The 22,473-nt window shown below is 45.1% G+C and overlaps 1 protein-coding gene across 1 annotated transcript in view; it reads left to right on the forward strand.

Moving 5' to 3' along the window:
- The first annotated feature begins 3,642 nt into the window (after positions 1 to 3,642).
- Positions 3,643 to 22,473, forward strand: part of LOC125465688 (ankycorbin-like) — an 88,095-nt gene continuing 69,264 nt past the window's right edge. Inside the window, exons 1-3 of the mRNA XM_048559419.1 lie at positions 3,643 to 3,983; positions 11,749 to 11,879; positions 17,618 to 17,706. Of these exons, the coding sequence (XP_048415376.1) occupies positions 3,774 to 3,983; positions 11,749 to 11,879; positions 17,618 to 17,706 (430 nt within the window). The 5' untranslated portion in view covers positions 3,643 to 3,773. The remainder of the gene's footprint in view (positions 3,984 to 11,748; positions 11,880 to 17,617; positions 17,707 to 22,473) is intronic.

The following is a 22,473-nucleotide window of genomic DNA, read 5'->3' on the forward strand; positions in this document are numbered from 1 at the left end:
GCATCCACATTGCATTAAGGAGTAAAGAAAAATAATCAGTGTTATGATGATCAATGATGAAAACAAACTGAGCAGAGGAAGCTATTATTTTGTCATTCTGGAGCTATTAAACAAAATTAAAATAAAAAGGATCAAGACCATTTTGTGTCTAACAATAGCTGCCAAGCATTCAGAATAGCAAATGTGTGATAGTGAAGGCTGACACTCCTGCTATGAACCATCTGCATTCAGCAATGCCTAGTGCCTATTTTTATGTTACAGCCAACAGCAACTTCACTCCTGAATTGTACAAATGTTCACAAATTTGGCTAAACCCAGCACTATGTTTTTTGGGTGTTGAATGTGTCTTGATACCCACACATTGATTTGAAAGTTAATGCTCTTACCTGGTCAGTACCAAGCCCATCACATTCTCTTATCTCTGCGACTGCAAACTCAATACTATCAGTCACCTCATCATAAAGAATTTGAATATTCTTGAAAAGTGAGACATCTTGCTGGAGCTTTTCATCTTTTAGTCTTCAGGACAAATGCAAGAATGCCAAATTTCAAACCATCAGAAAAACTTATACTCCAGGGTCTTGCTGATTGGTTGATCCAGTGGGATCCTGAGCCCAGGGCTTGACAACTCTGTTTGCTTTTCGTTTCTGTTTTCCTGTCCTTTCTTCTTTTACTCTTACCTCTTGGTGAAAAGCTCAGTTGCGGCGATGGCATTGATGGCAGAGACTGGGCCCAACAGCACAGCGAGTTTGAGTTCCTGGCAGCGTTTTGGCACAGAGGTGGCGGTGAGTTTGGGCTGGTGCGGTACCTGGTGACATCAGTGGTGTCTGCATCGGTGAGGCCCAGTGAAGACTGGCAATGGTGTTGATGGAGGTGAGATGGTGCTGACAAGTAGTGACTTTCACTCCAGCAGCGATGGCAAATGGGACTTGTGCCTGACCACCAGGTCCGTGGCTCATGACAGAGTACTTAACAAGTTTGAAGTTTTGGTGTACTTTGTGTTTTATGATGGCGCAAAAGAGTGACACTATACAACACTTTTCACTACATTTTGTAACAAGATACACGTGACAATAAACTTTGTAAAGGGGAATCTGGCTCCATGTTTGAAGGGAGTACATAAAGGTGAGTAAGGCTAATGGGCGCCATGGTGGCTGTGCGGTTAGTGTCAGTGATATAGGTTTGATTCTAGCCTCGGGTGACTGGAGTTTGTGCGTTCTCCCTATGTCTGCGTGAAGTTTCCTCAGGGTGCTCTGGTTTCCTCCCACGGTCCAGAGACGTGCAGGTTAGGTGAATTGGCCATGCTAAATTGCCCATAGTGTTCAGCAATGTGGATGAGTCATGGAAAATGCAGGGTTACAGGAGCAGGATGGGATGTTCTTGAAAAGGTTGGTGCAGATGTGATGGGCTGAATGGCCTCTATCTGTGCTGTAGAGATTCCTTAATGAATGTTTTTGCAAAGACAGACTTTCCATGGCCAACATGTTATGGCGTGAGATGTGAATCCAGAGATCCCGACCTAAAGGCAGGGCTACTGCTACTGAGTCGCAAGACCTTTCGTCTATCCTAAATAATTCTATGATGCAAACCTTAGAAAACTTTTCTTGGGCTACAAACTGATTATTGCTCCTACAATGATGGGGTCCTTGGTAAGGCTTGTAGACTGAAACAGTTAGGCAAATGTTGTGCAGTTCTTCAAGCTGGTGATTGCCTTTGAGCATTTCCCTCCCTCATTTTCCCACTTCCTCTAACTTTTTTATGATTGATTTATTGTTGCTTGTATTTTACAGTGAAAAGTTTCAACTGCCACCAAAATCCAGTGCCAATTTGAATATCTTATGAATAAAATGAGAGAACTGAAAGAAAGCCCCTCCTCGTTACACTGCCTGCACCATGAGTCTTGTACCATCAACCCACTTCCATTTCCTCACTGCAGCCTGTGCTGGGCCCACCAATGTTGGTGTCATCACTCTTCAGGTGCCACTGGGCTCACCTCGCTACCGCCACCACCAGGAGCCATACCACACCCTCACACATCCTGCAACCAGGAGCCCCAGGATCTGGGCCTGACCACCACCAGGAGCCCCTGGCTCTGGGCCAAGCACCACCAGGAGCCCCCAGGCTCTGGGCCGGGCACCACCAGGACCCCCCGGGCTCTGGGCCGGGCACCGCCAGGAGCACCTGGGCTCTGGGATGGGCACCGCCAGGAGCTCCTGGGCTCTAGGCCGAGCACCGGCAGGAGCCCCCGGGCTCTGGGCCGAGCACCATCAGGAGCCCCTGGCTCTGCTGCCAGGCTGGTCAGTAACTGCCTTGTGACGAGCCCCACTCTGGCTGCCCTCCTCCACAATGTCATTTTGTCTGCCACCCTTACAGAAAGAAGATGAAAAGGGTCTGGAACGAAGGGAGGAAGTGGCAGGTCTGGAGTGAATGGAGCCAGGAGCGTGCATGCTGCTTACATTGCTGGTGCCGCTACCTCCAGGCAGGATTATGAGAAAACTCGGCCTCCAGTCTTTGTTAGATGAACAGACAAAAGAATTTGATGCCAAAGCATCATGGGCCTCCTGCACTGCCACAATGATGCCACCCGAAGGTTGCAGGAACAATAACTCATATTCCGCCTGGGAACCCTGCAGCCATATGGTATCAATGTGGACTTCACCAGTTTCAAAATCTCCCCTTCCCCTACTGCATCCCTAAACCAGCCCAGTTCGTCCCCTCCCCCCACTGCACCACACAACCAGCCCAGCTCTTCCCCCCCCCACCCACTGCATCCCAAAACCAGTCCAACCTGTCTCTGCCTCCCTAACCGGTTCTTCCTCTCACCCATCCCTTCCTCCCATCCCAAGCCGCACCCCCATCTACCTACTAACCTCATCCCACCTCCTTGACCTGTCCGTCTTCCCTGGACTGACCTATCCCCTCCCTACCTCCCCACCTATACTCTCTCCACCTATCTTCTTTTCTCTCCATCTTCGGTCCGCCTCCCCCTCTCTCCCTATTTATTCCAGAGCCCTCACCCCATCCCCCTCTCTGATGAAGGATCTAGGCCCGAAACATCGGCTTTTGTGCTCCTGAGATGCTGCTTGGCCTGCTGTGTTCATCCAGCCTCACATTTTATTATCTTGGATTCTCCAGCATCTGCAGTTCCCATTATCTTTGATGCCAAAGCAGTTATGTTCTCATCAAATGCCGTGACAGAGCTTGGTTAATCTCAGCGCCGGTGTCACCGGGATGCTGCTCGTTGCTGAGCTTTGACTTTGCTGCTGGACTGCACTCTTCACAAAGACAGATGTGGATCGGTCAGGAGAAATCACACGGAGACCGCTGGCTTCATCATCTCCCCTGGGGGAGAGAAAAGCAAACCTGTGACAGGGGGAGGCCAGTCGACATACACCTGAAACATTCAGAACTTGAGACAGGTGGAGAGCGCCACATATCCCCCAGTGAGAAGAATTCAGGTGTGATCAAACTGAAGATTAGATAAAGAAATAATTGACTAACCTGGAGTGGCTAATGTGCAAAGGGTACTAACTCAGAGAGAGGTATTGCACATGCTACCAGCATGCTAACAGCAACTTGCTTGAATCTGACTGTAACCTGCACAGCTCCCTGCTGTTTTATTAATGTATAGAGTTGATTGACATCTTGAAGCATTGAATGCAGTCACTTGGAGTAAAGCAAAGGCTCCCTGGTTGCTGAGCTGTTGGTGATATTCAGCAAACGGTGTCCTCCCAGTTTTGAAGAGGGGCTAGATTGTTGGGGGATGGGGTCTGATGCTGCAGCAGACTGCAGTGTGCCAGGGAGACGGGACCGCCAGTATTCCTGAAGCAGAAGCTGGACTCTGTGATCCTGGCTGGGCAGAGAGGGGTAGCAGCAGCAGGAGGACGTTCTCTGAGGAAGGGAACAGTATTTATCAGGAGCTGCATGGCCATCAGACATTTGCGATCGGTTATGAAACGGATCTGTCTCTGTGCTGCCTCTCTGTCAGTATGTTTGCTTTCTCTTTCTCCCTTATATTTTCATCCTGCTCACTGTGTGCTATGGTTAAATAGCATTGATGCTGCATTGCATTCGTTCGAATGAGCACGTTTTAAAAACCCACTCATTCACGAACTGTAGGTGTTGTCGGGTCGCAACTGGGGAACATTCAGCATTTAATGTATTGTTACAGCAAATCAGTCAGTACTTTTTTATAACAATCAGCTTTGTATGAGTTTGATTTTACATCTCCTTGAGCCTGCAGGAGGGTCTTGGGCTATGTTTATTTGCGAGCCAGGAGCAAAGTGCTGTCACTGTACTATAGAGGACAGCGTGAGAGGAAGGGGCCCAAGGATACCTCAGGCATTTGGGCATTGAATGGGGCTGCTGGTATCCATCAGATCGATACACTAATCATCTAAACAACTGAGCTAACTGCAGCCCTCTATGGTTTTACATGCTTCCATGTAAAAGAAAACGTAAAAGTGAATTATGAAAAATGTATGAAAAATGCTTTTTGTTATACTTTGCTTTAACCACACAATAGATGGTAGCTGTCTATTGATTGCTAGATCTGACCGGACAGATTCTGTTGGAATTGCCGTTTCTGCCCACGGTACTTTGTGATGTTACAGGGCTCTTTCATTAGGCATGACATTAAGACTCAAAACCCCTAACTACACGGATCGAATCTCTCCTGAGACGAATAAATTAAAAATTTTCATTTCTGTACCACTCTGTGAGATGGTTTAGCTCAGTTGTCTGGATGGCTGGTTTGTGAAATAGAGTGATACTACTAGTGTGTGTTCAATCCCTGTCCTGTCTGAGGTTACCTTTCCCCTTGCCTGGGGATATGAGGACCCTTAGGTTAAAGAACCTTTGATGAGATTGTAATCCCGTGGTCTGGTAAGATTATGGTTACATATCCTTTAGGTCCGTTTCCAGGATATCCCATCTTTGAAATGGATTAGCTATTATAATGTAGCTTCAGTTTCCACAGGAGAAACTCTGATAGACGACACAGTGATTATGACTGGGTAGTCTGTCCTTTTAGTGATGTTGATTTAGAGACCAGAATTAGTGAGGACACCATGTAAATAAACTACACCCACATGCAATAAGTTACTGCTAAACTTTGCCCCAGTCAGTGTTATTTCACTTTAATGTTGTTCAAATAATTTGGGTTATATATCTGTGCTGTGTTGCCACATTGACCATAATGTTGCTTTCTGCAGATTTCTTGTTCTATGGCCTGTACATCTCACTCTGAACATGATGTGCTTCCCAGTACTATGGGTGTCAGTACACCTCTTCCCTCTGCCCCTGTTGTCAGTGCTGCTCCTGTCCTTTCACTCTCTGGTGTCACCTTCACAATCTTAGGTGCCTGTTACCACCAACAGGGACTTGTTCGGTTGATTCCTCTTAGAACATAGAACATAGAACAACACAGCGCAGAACAGGCCGTTCGGCCCATGATGTTGTGCCGACCTGTGAACTAATCTAAGCCCATCCCCCGACACTATCCCATCATCATCCATTTGCTTATCCAAGGACTGTTTAAATGCCCCTAATGTGGCTGAGTTAACTACATTGGCAGGCAGGGCATTCCATGCCCTTACCACTCTCTGAGTAAAGAACCTGCCTCTGACATCTGTCTGAAATCTATCACCCCTCAATTCGCAGCTATGCCCCCTCGTGCAAGCTGATGTCATCATCCTAGGAAAAAGACTCTCACTGTCCACTCTATCTAATCCTCTGATCTTGCACTCTTAGCTTGCACTCAGCTGCTACTTGCACCAACCAAACTCTCCACTCGGTGTGATCAGAGATAATAGGAACTGCAGATGCTGGAGAATCTGAGGTAACACAAGTGTGGGGCTGGATGAACACAGCAGGCCAAGCAGCATCTCAGGAGCACAAAAGCTGATGTTTCGGGCCGAGACCCTTCATCAGAAAAGGTGGATGGGGAGAGGATTCTGAAATAAATAGGGAGAGAGCGGGAGGCGGACTGAAGATGGATAAAGGAGAAAATAGGAGGAGAGGAGAGTATAAGTGGGGAGGTAGAGAGGGGATAGGGCAGTCCAGGGAGGAAGGACAGGTCAAGGAGGTGGGATGAGGTTAGTAGGTAGGAAATGGAGGTGTAGCTTGAGGTGGGAGGAGGGGATAGATGAGAGAAAGAACAGGTTAGGGAGGCGAGGACAAGCTGGGTTGGTTTTGGGATGCAGTGGGAGAGGGGAGGTTTTGAAGCTTGTGAAATCCACATTGATACCATTGGGCTGCAGGGTTCCCAAGCGGAATATGAGTTGCTGTTCCTGCAACCTTCGGGTGGCGTCATTGTGGCACTGCAGGAGGCCCAGGATGAACATGTCATCTAAGGAATGGGAGGGGGAGTTAAAATGGTTCATGACTGGGAGGTGCAGCTGTTTATTGTGAACCGAGCGTAGGTGTTCTGTAAAGCGGTCCTCAAGCCTCCGCTTGGTTTCCCCAATGTAGAGGAAGCCACATCGTGAACAGCGGATGCAGTATACCACATTGGCGGATGTGCAGGTGAACATCTGTTTGATGTGGAAAGTCATCTTGGGGCCTGGGATGTGGGTGAGGGAGGAGGTATGGGGGCAAATATATGGCGGAAGTGTCGGACGATGATTTGTTGTATCCGGAGGTTGGTGGGTGGTATGTGAGGAATAGGGGGATTCTCTTTTGGCGGTTATTGCGGGGGCAGGGTGTGAGGCATGAGTTGCGGGAAATGCGGGAGACAAGGTTGAGGGTGTTCTCGACCACCGCGCGGGCGGAGGGGGGAGGTTGTGGTTCTTGAAGAATGAGGACATCTGGGATGTACGGGAGTGGAATGCCTCATCCTGGGAGCAGATGCAGTGGAGGCAAAGGAATTAGAAATAGGGGATGGAATTTTTGCAGGAAGGTGTGTGGGAGGAGGTGTATTCTAGGTAGCTGTGGGAGTCGGTGGGCTTGAAATGGACATCGCTTTCTAGGTGGTTGCCTGAGATGGGGACAGAGAGGTCCAGGAAGGTGAGGGAAGTGTTGGAGATGGTCCAGGTGTACTTAAGGTTGGGGTGGAAGGTGTTGGTGAAGTGGATGAACTGTTCAAGCTCCTCTTGGGAGCACGTGGCAACGCCGATACAGTCATCAATATATTGGAGGAAGAGGTGGAGTTTAGGGCCAGTGTAGGTGTGGAAGAGGGACTGTTCCACGGATGATTTCACCAGCTTCAAAATCTCCCTTCCCTCCACTGCATCCCAAAACCAGCCCAGCTTGTCCCTGCCTCCCTATCCTGTTCTTCCTTTCACCTATCCCCTCCTCCCACCTCAAGCCACACCTCCATTTCCTACCTACTGACCTCATCCCACCTCCTTGACCTGTCTGTCCTCCCCAGACTGACCTATTCCCTCCCTACCTTCCCATTTATACTCTCCTCTCCACCCATCTTCTTGTCTATCCAACTTCGGCCCAACTCCCCCTCTCTCCCTATTTATTTCAGAACCCACTCCCCATTCGCCTTGTTCGATGAAGGGTCTCGGCCCGAAATGTCAGCTTTTGTGCTCCTCAGATGCTGCTTGTCCTGCGGTGTTCATCCAGCTTCACACTTTATTATCTCCACTAGGTGTGGCCTGGTCAATCTGAAACCAGGGAATTTGTCTTTACATTTATATACGCCTTTATCATATATGTCAACCTGTTTTATTCTGAAAATTATTTCATTTATAAATGTGGAAGTTTCGTAGTGTCTCGTATTAAAACTTATAATTTTTTAATGTTTTTTTCTGCTCAATATTGTCTTATAGAGCCCAACTGCAGTATTCTTTTTGCACTTAGTGATACATTTTGGTTTCTAAGTTATTCTAGCTAGAACTGCATAATACTGCGCATGTCTGGCATCTATGGTACAGTATGTCATTTCAGCTTGTACAGTTTTTTTTGCTCATTCGTAGCTAAATTTGCTGGTGACACAAAAATAGGTAGGAAGTGAGTTGTCAAGAGGATCCCAGAATGGGATGTGGATAGGTTACACGAGTGGGCAACAGTCTGGCAGATGGAGTATAACAAGGGAATGTGTGAAATTGCCCATTTTAGCAGAAAGAAAATAACTGTATATTACCTAAATAGTGAGAGGGTGAAGAGATCTGAGATGCAGAAAGATCTGGGCACCCCAGTGCATGAGTCGTAGAATTGCGCAGACACAGCAAGAAATTAGGAAAACTAATAGAATGTTGTGGCTTGTTGCAGAGGAGGTTTAATACAAGAGTAGAGAGATTGTGCTTCTACTATATAGAAGACATTGGTGAGATTATATCTGGAGCACTGGGTATAGTACTGGCCACAGACTTATGGAAGTACGTTAATGTGTTGGAAGCAGTTGAGACAAGGTTTTCTAGACTAATACCTGGAATGAGTGGATTGCCTAATGAGGAAAGGATGGATAGGATATGCCTGTATTCTCTGGAAGAGACCGAGCTGATTTAATTGAAAGATTTAAGATCCTGAGGGCACTTGATTGGGTGGATGTCAAAGAGATGCTTCTTCTCTCGGAGGATCTAGAACACAATTTAAAAAGAACAGGTCACCCATTTAAGACAGAAATGAGGATTTTTTTCTAACATAGGGTTGTGAGTCTATGGAATTCCCCTCCTCAAATGGTAGCATATACAGGATCTGTAAATATTGTTAAAGCAGAGGTAGACGGATCCATAATGTACCATGGTTCTCACTGCTGCCTCACAGTGCCAGGGCCCTGGGTTCTGTCTGTGTGGAGTTTTGATATTCCTCCTGTGTCTGCGTGGATTACCTCTGGGTGCTCCAGTTTCTTCCCACAGTCCAAAGATGTGCAGGTTGGGTGGATTGGCCATGGAAAAATACAGGATTAGAGGGATAGGGTAGGAGTTTGGGTTTGGATGGAATGCTGTCTGAAGCGTCAGTGTGGACTTGATGGGCTGAATGGCCTGCTTCCACACTAACGCGACTCAATGATTACCAAGGGAATGAAAGAATATCGGGGGGGTGAGGTGGAGGGGTGGTGCAGGGATGTAAGTTTGAGGTTAAAATCAGATCAGACCTAATTTTCTTCCTTGTTTGTATGTTTGTGTAAAGGTCCAATGGAACTTAACTCAGCCTGTAACATTCATTCCTGAAGGAGCCTGTAATTCATTTGAAGTCACTTTACTTAAAATCACAGTGTTTGGTAACTCAACTATAATTCTAAACAAGAACTTACCGTAGTGCCATTGAGTATTTAATATTATCCGTAGGAGGTGAATGAGGTATAACGTTCATCTGAAAGCCCTCCACCAATGCAACTCCATACTTGAGCATGACCTTAAATTTTAATTCTATAAGTCTCTGAAGTGAGATTTCAATACTCATCCTTCTGACTCAGGTGAGTGCCACTACCTGAAAACTGATTAAAATGGCAGAGATGGGACTTTGTTAAGAGTACGCTAAGTCTGACTACATCACCAGCATCAAATTCCTCTTAATATCTATAAGCAGGTGCCCTCCTTAAGTTGATGATTTTGGATCAAATCGCAAAACATAGCCACTATGTTAGGAAAGCTATCAGAACACAAAAGAGACCAAAAAGTGCTCATTACATGGCCACATCTTCCATTCCCAAGGCCTCCTTTATTTTATATACGTTTTTATAGATGCACCAGAGAAGGCATTCTGTGTGGATGCATCATGGCTTGGTATAGCAACTGCTCTGCCCAGGACCGTAAGAAACGACAGAGAGCTTTGAACACAGCCCAGTCCATCTACCATCTATTGACTGCAAATATAATTCTCGCAGCCAACATACCAAAGACATCTCCCACCGCAATTGTAATCTCTTCCATCAAGCAGAAGATATAAAAGCTTAAACACACATATCAACAGATTCAAGAACAGCTTCTTCTCTTTTGACTTCTAAATGGATGGGCTCAAATTTTAAATTTGAATGTTGATCTCGCTCTTTGTGCGCCTTCTCTGCAGCTGTAACATTGTATTCCTTGCTCTGTTCTATTATTCTAATGCACTTTGTATGGTATGATCTGTCTATATTGCATGCAAAGCAAAGCTTTACACTGTACCTAGATACATGTGATGATAACAAATCAAATCAAAAATCCTGATATATATCCTGCTTACTCCATTACTAAAAGAAAGTCTCAGGTCCAAAGCAGGCACATAGCACCTGGATTGAGCTGGAGTCTGCACAAATCTAGGATATATCTCCAGGATGCTGCAGCCATTCCCCTAGGAGAAACATCACTGTTGTATTAACAATGTAATTGTTCCTAACAAAGGTTCTTCGGGCACCTTTGCAGAAAAATCCGAAAGATTGGCAGGAATGTCTGGCTCAGCAACAATAATGCCTTCGCGGTGTTTCACCTTGTGGGGCTTTTCTTTAAAGAAGGTTGCTTCATGCAATGTTGGTGTCACTATCTATGCTATCATTTATTACCCATCACCACGTGTCCCGAGTGCTGTTACAGGACAATCCCATTGTAGGCCAAATGAGGTAAAGATGGTAGATTTTCTTCCCTAAGTGACATTAATGGCCAGATGGGTTTTTGATGACAATTGAAAATGATGATGTGGTTGCTATGAGGCTAGCTCTTTATTCAGATAGTTATTGAATCGGAATTTTACCATTTGCAGGATGTGATTTAAACCCATTCCCCAAGACACTAGCCTGGAGAATTACTAGCGCACTGACTTTATCATATTACCACTGTCACCACCTTGCTCCAATCACTGTGCGTCCCCTGTTCGTTACAATGTTACATTTCTGAAGAAGGGTCTTGACCCGAAACATCAGATTTCCTGCTCCTCTGATGCTGCTTGGCCTGCTGTGTTCATCCAGCTCCACACTGTGTTATCTCGTTACAATGTATGCCTGGTATGCCCACTGTTATTTCTTGAACACGTGGTTTAAACATTTAGGGATCTCCTATTTAAAACTGAAAGGAAAGGTGTTTTTCTCTGTGATTTGTTAGTGTTTGGAATTCTCCTCCCCAAGAGCAGTGAAGGCTGGGCCGTTGATTATATTCAAGGATGAGATTGACAAATTTCTGACAAGGAAATTGGAACACGAGAGTGGATTGCAGGAGTTGTGGATAAAGGCAGGAAAATGGAGTTGAGAACACAATCAGGTCAGCTATGATTGCATTGAAATGCCTACTGGTTCTAGTTCTTTTGTTAGGAAATTGCAGTTTAAAATGGAAAATTGTTGTCCTTTAACAAGACCCTTAATGACTAATTGGTTACCTGTCTCATTGTCGTGGTCAAAATTGTCAGCTTCAATCATTCCATGAATAAAATGGGCAAATGTAGGAACAGGGATAATAGGAACTGCAGATGCTGGAGAATCTGAGATGACAAGTTGTAGAGCAGGGTTGGGGAACAGCCCAACTATACTGGCTGTAACGTTGTGTTCTTCGCTCTGTTCTATTATCCTAATGCACTTTGTGTGTTACGATCTGCCTGACTGCATGCAAAACACAACTTTTCACTCTACCTAGGTACATGCGACAGTAATAAATCAAATCCAGTCAAAAATCCTGATAGATAACCCATACACTTCATTACTGAAAGTTTCAGGCCCAAACAGAAGCATGGGATCTTGTATTGAGCTGGAATTTCCCCTCCTGTCTGCCTTCCTTCCAGAACTCAACAGGGCCCAAACATCCTGCCCTGTGTTTCAAAAGTGGTTAATTGTGGTGTTCTGCAGTTGTGACAGGGCCTGTAGAAATTCAAACCTTTCTTTAAATTTTTCAGGGCCAGGACTGGAGTAAATATGATGAGAAGCTGTTACAAGCTGTGGACAGCAGTGACCCTGAGAAAGTGGCTTCTCTCCTCAACAAACGGACTCTTCTCACGACAAAGCTGGATACTGAGGGACGATCAGCGTGAGTCCCAAATTGTCTTTCTCTATTTGATATTTGGGCTATTTGGTCTTCAACATAGTCAAGAAAAGCTGGAAGATGAACTTCTTGTTTCAGAAAGAAAGGAAAGCACAAGACTCAGTTTATCTGTGCTTCCCAAGGTTAGCAATCGTCTTCCCACAATTTTGCCAGTGAACCATTAATGAGGGAAATAAACATGGCAGTTGAAAATCTAGCCAGTTGCGATTAATAGCGAGTGCATTGGGATCACAGTCAGGAGCACTCTTCAGCCATTATATTGCCTCTGTTGGCAAATGTCAGTCTGATGATGTTGTATTACCTTGGGAAAGGCAGACCAAGGTAGCACTTTGGGACCCATTCCCATTGCCTATTGGCTGAGAAAATCTGAGATCACATGGGTTTGTGCCACCAGTAGTGCTCTGTATCACGAGCATTTCAGTCAGAACTGGTGGTCAGATTCCCAGGAGACTGACACTGTTTGGCGTGCAGTACTATAATTCGGGTAACATAGGTAAAGAGGCAATGGGCAGCTGGTTACACTGGCCACTCCCTCCATCCCAGCACTTTTTGTGTGAGGAACCCAATGTTGGTGTTTTCCCTGTAAGGTGATGATGAGTCTGTGACCAGGTCAAGGCCAGGGGGTGTAATTTGATGTGGGAAAGTGACTGGTCAAGATGAGAATTTATCTCCTGAGCCTCAGCTAAAAGATGGGTCGCAGCACCACGAGTAGGCTCAAGTGTGAGTTCCTCTCTTTCTATAATAAGTGTCAATGGGATAAATGTTGACTCTTGCATTGCTGTAAAATTCAGGTATATTGATTATTCTTGCATGAAGTTAACATGGATGGTTAGATCAGCGTTGTTTTCATTTCAAAAATATACCTTATTCATAAAAACAGCTATAGTCACATATGGAGTTCTGTTTTGTACAGTAGCATATCAAGGAAACAGACAGACATTGGAGTTTGACTCTATCTGTAAAACCAAAGACTTCTCTTACACATGCAAAACTATATTTACATAGATTTGAGGCACCGGGAGAGTCTGATAGCTGAAAAGACTCTCATTTACCTTCATCAGGGAGACCTTAGACAGTGCTCTTTCCCCAATTGCCTTGGCAATAGCTGCCCCAAGCTTTAGTGCGTCCCTCAGCACGTAACCCTGTACTTTGGGATGTATAAGTCTGCAATATTCGGTCAAGGCCAACTCCTTGCTCTGGAAGACCAGCATGTTTTTGGTAGCAGTTATTGCCCATCCCGAACTCCCTGAAAGAGGGTGATAGATTGTAGGCTGTTTTCTTGAATGGCTACAGTCACACTTGTAGGTAGATGCGTTGTAAGGTTGGAATGGCTTGATTCAGTTGAATGGCCCAGTCTGGGCTCAGAATAGCTTTTGGATCATTTCATACTCGTTGACAGGGCAGATTTAAATTCCAGCTTTATTACTTGAATAGTGAGATTTGAACCCATGCTTCCAAAGCCTTTGGATCACCAGCCCAGTACCATTACGATCCTGTTGCCACTTTCCTGGGAAAAATAGCTGTGGCTCATGGTATATCTTTTCACCATTGAAGTCAATTGGGAGAGCACTGCCAATTTGCTGTCCCCCAAAATCCACAATCTTAAAATTAAAACTAACTTCCATTGTGCGTAACATTAACAACAGGCACGGGAATGCATTTGAATGAATTCTGTTCACTGTTTTCGAACAGAGGTTTTAAAACCCGGAATAACCAAGCCAAAACACTCATTAAAATAGGTGACATTGAAATGCTAAATGGGCAGGATGGGTTTAATGTTAGCCCCCAGTGAAGAGACCTGAGAGAGACGCATGCCCATCTTCCACTGGTGCATGGATTGCTGTTTGTACCATTCTAGTGTGTTGCTCTCAAGATACACAGATAGCAAGACCTGGACATCAACCAGGTGTGCTGATAAGTGCCAAGTAACATTTGCACGATGTAAATGTCAGGCAATTATCATCTCTAACAAGAGAGAATTGAATCACGTTTCACTCAAGGATAGAGCGAGGAACTAATCTTAGAGGCAGAGGATAAGGGTGAGATCCTAAATGAGTACTTTGCGTCAGTATTCACCCAGGAGAAGGATATGGAGGATAGTGAGATTTGTGTGGACCGTGCTAGTATACTAGAGCATTTTGAGATCAAGAAAGAAGTTGTGTTGGGTATCTTGAAGAGCATTAAGGTGGATAAGTCCCTAGGGTCCGGTGGTATCTACCCAACGTTATTGAGAGAGACGAAACAAGATTGCAGGGGACTTCACCAAGATCTTTACATCCTCACTAGCCACTGCAGAGGTCCCAGGGGACTGGTGAGTAGCTAATGTTGGTCGTCTGTTCAAGAAGGGAAACAGCGATAAATTATAGAAATTATGGACTGGTGAGTCTCGCATCAGTGGTTGGGAATTTATTGAATAAAATTCTTAGGGATAGGATTTACATGCATTTCAGAAAGCATGACCTAATTATGGACAATTAGAATGGCTTTGAGCAGGGCTTGATTGAATTTTTTTAGGAGGTTATGAAGGTGATTGATGAGGGTAGATCAGTGGATGTTGATAAGCTTGGATTTTAATAAAGCTTTCGACAAGGCCCCTCATGGTTAGCTCTTCCAGAATATATGTATGGGATCCATAGTGACTTGGCTGCTTGGATTCAGAATTGGCTTGCCCATAGAACACAGAGGATGGTGGTGGAAGGGTGTTTTTCAGGCTGGAGGCCCATGACTACGGTGTTCCGCAGGAATCTATACAGGGACCTCCGCTGTTAGTGGTGTGTGTATATATATATATATATATATATATATATATAATTATACTTTTGTTTTATATATATATATATATAGAGAGAGACTTGGATGAGAATGTAGATGAGTGGATTAGTAAGTTTGTAGACTACACTAAGATTGGTGGAGTTGTGAAGGTTGTCAAAGAATACAGCCGGATATAGAACAGTTGCAGATATGGATGGAGAAATGACAGATGGAGTTTAATCCGGGCAAGTGTCAAATGCTGCACTTGGGGGATCAAAGGTTAAGGGAAATCATACAGTTAATGGCAGCACCCTTAACAGCATTGTTGTACAGAGGGATCTTGGGGGTTTGCTATTGCATAGCTTCCTGTAAGCGTCCACACAAATAGTTAAGGTGATCAAGTAGGTGTACGGCATGCTTGCCTTTATTAGTCAGGGCATTGAGTACAAGAGTCAGGCAGTGGTGTTGCAACTTTATAAAAATTTGTTAGACCATACTTAGAATATTGCCGTCAATTCCAGTCACCACATTACAGGAAGGATGTGAAGACTTTGGAGAGGGTGCAGAAGAGGTTTGCCAGGATGCTGCCTGGATTAGAGGGTATGAACTAAAAGAAGAGACTATCTGACCCCACCTCTAAAGACATTTTTCCCACCCCACCCTTGTCTGCCTTCCAGTGAGACCACTGTCTCCGCGACTCCCTTGTTCGCTCCACACTCCCCTCCAACCCCACCACACCCGGCACTTACCCCTGCAACCCCAGGAAGTGCTACACTTGCCCCACACCTCCTCCCTCACCCCCATCCCAGGCCCTAAGATAACTTTCCACATCAAGCAGATGTTCACCTGCACATCCGCCAATGTGGTATACTGCATCCGCTGTACACGATGTGGCTTCCTCTACATTGGGGAAACCAAGCGGAGGCTTGGGGATTGCTTTGCAGAACACCTACGCTTGGTTCGCAATAAACAACTGCACCTCCCAGTTGTGAACCACTTTAACTCCCCCTCCCATTCCTCAGACGATATATCCATCCTGGGCCTCCTGCAGTGCCACAATGATGCCACCTGAAGGTTGCAGGAGCAGCAACTCATATTCTGCTTGGGAACCCTGCAGCCCTATGGTATCAATGTGGATTTCACCACTTCAAAATCTCCCCTTCCCCCACTGCATACCAAAACCAGCGCAGCTTGTCCCTGCCTCCCTAACCTGTTCTTCCTCTCACCTATCCCCTCCTCCCACCTCAAGCCACACCTTCATTTCCTACCTACTAACCTCATCCCGCCCCCTTGACCTGTCTGTCCTTCCCGGACTGACCTATTCACTCCCTACATCCCCACCCATACTCTCCTCTACACCTATCTTCTCCTCTATCCATCTTCAGTCCGCCTCCCCCTCTCTCCCTATTTAATTCAGAATGCTCTCCCCATCCCCTTTTCTGATGAAGGGCCTTGGCCTGAAATGACAGCTTTTGTGCTCCCAAGATGCTGCTTGGCCTGCTGTGTTCATCCAGCCCCACACTTTGTTATCTTAGCTAGTAAAACTCCTGTTGTTTTCTCTGAAGAGGCAGAGACTGAGGGAAGGTCAGAGAGAAGTCTATAAAATGATCAGATGCATAGATAGGGTTGAAAGTCAGAATCATGTTCCCAGAGTTGAAATGCCTAATGCTAGGGGGCAAGTATTTAAGGTTAGAGGGGAAAATTTCAAAGGAGATATGAGGGACAAGTTTTATTTTACACAGAGAGTGGAAGGTGCCTGGAATATTTTGCCGGGGTGATGGTGAAGGCAGATATGATGGAGCGTTTAAGGGACTTTTAGATAAGCTCATGAATGTACAAGGAATAGAGGGATATGGACAAAGGCCAGGCAGAAATAGTATAATTTGGCATCATGTTTAGCATAACATCATGGGTTGAAGGGCCTGTTCCTGTGCCGTACTGTTCAGTGCTCCATGTTCACCTACCCTTAACATTCGATGGCTTTACCAGAATTAGATCCCCAAGCCCCATCCATTGTCTGGGTTTATCATTGACTAGAACTTTATTTGGACCAGCTTTATAAATACTGTGGCTATAAGAACTATTAAATAGCTGGGAATTCTGTGGTGACTAATTCATCTCCTTACTTGCTATTGTCTGTCTGCTATTTACAAGGCACAAGTCAAGAGCATAATGGTATCTCTCCACTTGCCTGAAAGAGGGCAGCTGCAACAGCACTCACGAAGCTTGGTGCCTTCCATCAGGGCAAAGCAGCCCACTTGATCAGCACTCCATCTACCATCTCAAACATTCACTCCCTTTGTCACTGATGTACAGTAGCAGCAGTGTGTACCATCTACAACATGCACTACAGTAATTCACCAAGAGCCTTGACAGCACCTTCCAAACCCATGACCTGCACTGCCTTGGACAAAGATGACCGAAGAAACATCGGAGCACCCCCATCTGCAAGTTCCTTTTCAAGCCACTCACCATCCTGACTTGGAACCATGTCTCAGTTCCTCCGCTGTGGCTGTGTCAAAATCCTGGATCTCCCTGCTTAACAGCACTGTGGGTGTTCCAACATAGCAAAGACTGCAGCCATCACCACTTCCTCAAGAGCAATTAGGTTCGGCAATAAGTGCGGGCGTGAAAGAACCAGCAATATTTTATGAACAAATAATTTAAAGAAATTATATTTTGCTACACTTCACTCATGTTTAATTATCATCATATTTATATCAGACATTGTCCTTTACACAAGCTTAGGATTGCTGAGGTCATTGTCCTGAAAGAGTAAAAGATTAAGGGGATATTTTATAAATGAGTAACTGAGTCAACGCAACCTTGGCAAAGCCTTGACCTACTTCACAAAGTGTGAGGCCCAGAATCGAATACAACCCTCAGATGAGGCCTAGCCAGTTAAATGTAACTTGCTTTTGTACACAGTGTGTCTGCCAGTAACTCAGCAGCTCGGCTCATTTCTACCTCAGGTACCACCTGGCAGCAATGAAGGGCTACGTGGACTGTCTGGAGGTCATCCTGGCACATGGAGTGGACATCAATGCCCTAGATGGCTCAGGTAAACACTTCCCATTTTGAGGGTTTCACAGGCGAGGTGGGCCAGTAGGATTCAGGTGATTGGGCGTGTGGGAGGTTTTCATTTTCTGAAGGGGAACAGAGTGGCGGGTGGTGTGTTGGGGAGGGCTCCATGGCACCACCAGAATGTTTACAAGTTTCTCTTGAGTCTCTGCACGTTGATATCCCAAGTTCTCTCGGCCCAAAGGGAGCATCTTGAGCAAATTATATTTCCTATTGTGCAAGTCACTGTCACACAATATCAGTACATTTATGACTGCTGCTTTGATATAGCAGTGGTCAAATCAATCCCCTCATTTCTGTTACGTGTTCATGGCCAGTGACATTTTGCTTGCAGGGTGCCATTTCTATAGCTAGAAACTGGAGGACATGAGTCTGGGATGCGGGTCATTTGCCCTTTCTTGTAAGGCCACCTGTCACACTTGATAACTACCTTATTCTGGATGAGATTTTCCAGCCAGCCTCCAGTTTCCTCACATGATGGAGCATGGATTAATTAGCTAGAGGTGGGCGCCCATTGGCAGCCCAAGATGCTAATACCCCTGACTGGCCTTCCCTATCTGTGTGGGTGATCTGCACTTTATAGAGATTTTCTCCTTCCTCCCACACCTTATCACTTCTGCATGCAGTGGTGGCCTGACTTTCATTTCTGTCTTTTTATGAACATTTTTTAAAAAGTGGCTCAATGGATGTCCTCCCAGATACTACAGCATCCTATTGGAAGTTCTCTAATTGGCAGTTCAATTTCTGGAGTCTGCCCATTGTCCTGTAATTGGACAAAGGCCCATCTTCTTGCTTAGCATTTGCACACGTGAAAATCTTAACTGGAGTTTTCCCTTGTGTTTCTGACCTGTGCCCTATTTCCCATCTTTGTTACAAAACTTAATTTGAAATGCCAACAGAGCCAACATGGTTTTGTGAAAGAAAAATTATATTTGACAAAATAAAAATCAGGAAAACCTCAGATGCTATAAATCAGAAACAGAAACAGAAATTGCTGAAAAACCTCTGTAGGTCTGGCAGCATCCATGAAGAGAAATCAGAGTTAATGTTTCAGGGTGAGTGTTGATTATACTTGACAAATTTGTTAGTGTTCTTTAAGGATCTAACAAGCAGTGTTGGAAAAGAGAAACTATTGAATAAGCTACCACATAAAATGGAATGGTACAAGACACAGGCTCACAGTATTAGGGGTAAAGAAACAGCATGGATTGAGGATTGTGTATATACAGAAGACAGAGAGTCTGGATTTTGGGTCCTTTTCAGATTGGAAAGACCTAACTGGTAGAGAGTCACAAGAATCAAACTGAGGGCCTGAGTTATTTACTCTCTATATGATTGAGGGGGCAGAGTGTAATGTATCCAAATTTGCTGACAATGCAAAATATGTGGGAGGGCTTGTTGTGATGTTATAATGAAGCTGCGTAGGGGGTATAGGTAGATTGAATGAGTGGGCAAAAGCTTGAAAGTTGGACTTCAATGTGAGAAAGTCTGAACTCATGCACTTAGGCGGGAAGAATCAAAAGGCAGACTATTACTTGAATGGAGTGAGACTCCAGGAAAGAGCAGGACATAAGAGATCTGGGTGTTCTTATAGAGTCATACACTGCGGAAACAGATCCTTCGGTCCAACCAGTCCATGCCAAATGTAATCCCAAACTAAACTAGTCCCACCTGCCTGCTCCTGGCCCATATCCCTCCAAACTTGTCCTATTCATGTACTTATCTGAATGTTTTTTAAATGTAACTGTGCCCACTCCAAGAGGTTCATTCCACATGTGAACCACCCTCTGTGTAAAAAAATTGCCCCTTGTCTTTTTTAAATCTCTCTCCTCTCACCTTAACAATGTGCCCCTGGACTTGAAATCCCTCATGCGTGAGGAAAAAACACCTACCATTAACCCTATCCATATCCCACATGATTTTATAAACCTCTACAAGGTCGCCTCTCAACCTCTTATGCTCCAGGGGAAAAAAAATCCCAGTTATTTATAACTCAAACCTTCCATACCTGGCAACATCCTGGTAAATCTCTTCTAAACCCTCTCCATCTTAATAATATCCTTCCTTTGACAAGGCGACCAGAACTGGACACAGTACGCCAGGAGAGGCCTCTCCTGGTCAACCTCAACATGACTTCCCAACTTGTATACTCAGAAGTCTGAGCAATGAGGGCAAACGTGCTAAACACCTTCTTAACCACCCAGTCTTTGTGATGCCAACTTATGCACCTGCGCTCCTAGGTCCTTCAGTTCTACAATGCTAACAAAGGCCCTATCATTAACAGCATAAGTTCTGCCCCTTGTTTGTTTTACCAAAATACAATACCTCTTGTCCATGAAACACAAAACGTTAGCATGCAGGGGCAGCAAGTAATTAAGAAGGCAGACAATTTGCTAGAGGGTTGGGATTAAAAACAGGGAAGTCTAGTTATAACTGTAACAGGGTGTCGGTGAGGCTGCACCTGGTGTACTGTGTACAGTTTTGTACCTATATTACGAAAGTATATAGTGGCATGGGAGGCAGTTCAAAAGAGGTTCGCTAGGCTGGTTCCTGGGATGAAGGATTAACTTATCAAGAAGGGCTAAACAGTTTAAACGTTTATTTATTGGAGTTTAGAAGAATGAGAGATGATTTGATTGAAACATACAGGATTCTGATGGCCTTGACATTGTAGATATTGGGGAGATGTTTCCACTAGTGGGGAGATCTCAAACTAGGCAAGCATTACGGAATAAATGGGCACTCATGTGAAGTTGAGATATGAAAGTATTTCTTCTCCCAGAGGGTAGTGAATGTCTGGAATTTTCAGATCACTGCAAATATTTAATGAAAAGCTAAATAGATTTTAAAATATCAAGGATTTAAGGGTTATAAAGAGCTGGCAGGAACTGAGCATAGGAACATAGGAATACTGCAACAAGAGTAGGCCATTCAGGCCCATGAGCCTGCTCCAACATTCAATGAGATCATGGCTAATGTGTGGACTAACTCCATAAACCTGCCGATGGCCTATATCCCTCCATAACGTTGCTAAACAGAAATTTCTCTATCTTAGCTTTAAAATTAACAACTGATCTGGCATTCACTGTCATTTGTGGACGAGAGTTCCAAACATCACTCTTTGTGTACAGAAGGCGTGATCAGTCATGATCTTGTTGAATGGCAGGGCAGGATTGAAGGGCTGAGTAGCCCACTCCTGTTCCTCTTTATGTTCTTCTGAGCCTAGGTTTCCCATTGTGCGGCCTGGTGAGATAGTGACCAGGAAGGCCCTAGTTTGTCAGAGTGGCTGGGTTTGATCATATGAGCTAGGTCAATAACACAGTTAGCCTCAGTATTTTTTTTTCTGATTAAGGGTCTAGGCTCAAAGTATCGGCTTTTGTGCTCTTGGGATGCTGTTTGGCCTGCTGTGTTCATCCAGCTCCACACTTTGTTATCTCGGATTCTCCAGCATCTGCAGTTCCAATTATCTCTAGCCTCAGTATATCATGTCTAAGTGGGGTTGGGTGGAGAAAAGCAATTAGGCCAGGTTTCTGATGTGAAGACCTTTAGAGAGAGATGTTTTAGGCGAGATTTAATGTAAATTCTTGTATTTTCAGACACCACTGCAACCAGCATGTAATATTCTGATTAGGTAGCTTCTTACCACCAATCCTCCTTCCCTTAGCTAATTTATGATCAGTATGTTCAGAGATATTACTACACATTTCTGGAGCAGGTTTGACTTGAACCCAGGCCTCCTGGCTTGGACATAGGGGCTGTGCCAGCATGATTTTTCTTTCCCCTAAACTAAGACTAATAAAAACTGAAAGAACTGCGGATGCCATAAATCAGGAACAAAAACAATTTTGCCGGAAAAGCTCAGCAGGTCTGGTAGCAACTATGAAGAGATCAGTTGGACTCAATTGAGGGCCCTGTCGACAATGGTGCTGGACCCACCTCCTACACTTCTGCCCTTGCCCGTTCTGTTCGCTCTCCCAGCAGCGATGGGATTCCCCTTGTCCTTACCTACCAGCCCACCAGGATCCACATCGAGAAGATCATCAGACACCTCCAGCAAGATGCCACCACGAGACACATATTCCTCTCCCCTCCTTGGTTGCCTTCCGCAGGGACCATTCCCTCTGGGACACCCTGGTCAACATTTCCTTTACCTCCAACAGCCCTCGCAGCCCTACAGCACCTTACCCTGTAACTGGCGTAGGTGCAACACCTGGTCATTTATCTCCTCCCTCCCCAGTGTCCAAGAGCCAAAATGTACCTTCCAGGTGAGGCTGCACTTCCCAGAATCTAGTCTACTTACTGCAATCACTACTCACAAAGTGGTCTCCTCTACGTGGGGAAACGAAGCATAGACTGACAGCTTTGTAGAACATTTACGTTCTGCTCACAAGAAAGACCCTGAACTACCTGTTGCTTGCCACTCTAACGCACCACCTGTTCTCTGGCCAACATCTCGATCTCTGGCTTGCTACCGTGTTCCAGTGAAGCCCAGCACAATCTGGAAGAGCAAAACCACATTTTCCACTTGATGACCGTAGACCCCTCTGGGCTCAATATCGAGTTCAATAATTTTAGGGCCTAAACTCTAGGCCCAGCCCCATACCCACACACCAGCCTTGTTATCACATAGCCTGCCAATATACACTACCTATTGTTCATCACTAATAGTCCTTATTAACAACTATTCATGCTCCCAGCCTAATCATTATGAACTCCTTTGTCTGTCCAACTGTTCTTCTCTCTCTTT

The sequence above is a fragment of the Stegostoma tigrinum genome, chromosome 30 (genome assembly GCF_030684315.1).
Source record: "Stegostoma tigrinum isolate sSteTig4 chromosome 30, sSteTig4.hap1, whole genome shotgun sequence".
NCBI classification, from domain to species: Eukaryota; Metazoa; Chordata; class Chondrichthyes; order Orectolobiformes; family Stegostomatidae; genus Stegostoma; species Stegostoma tigrinum.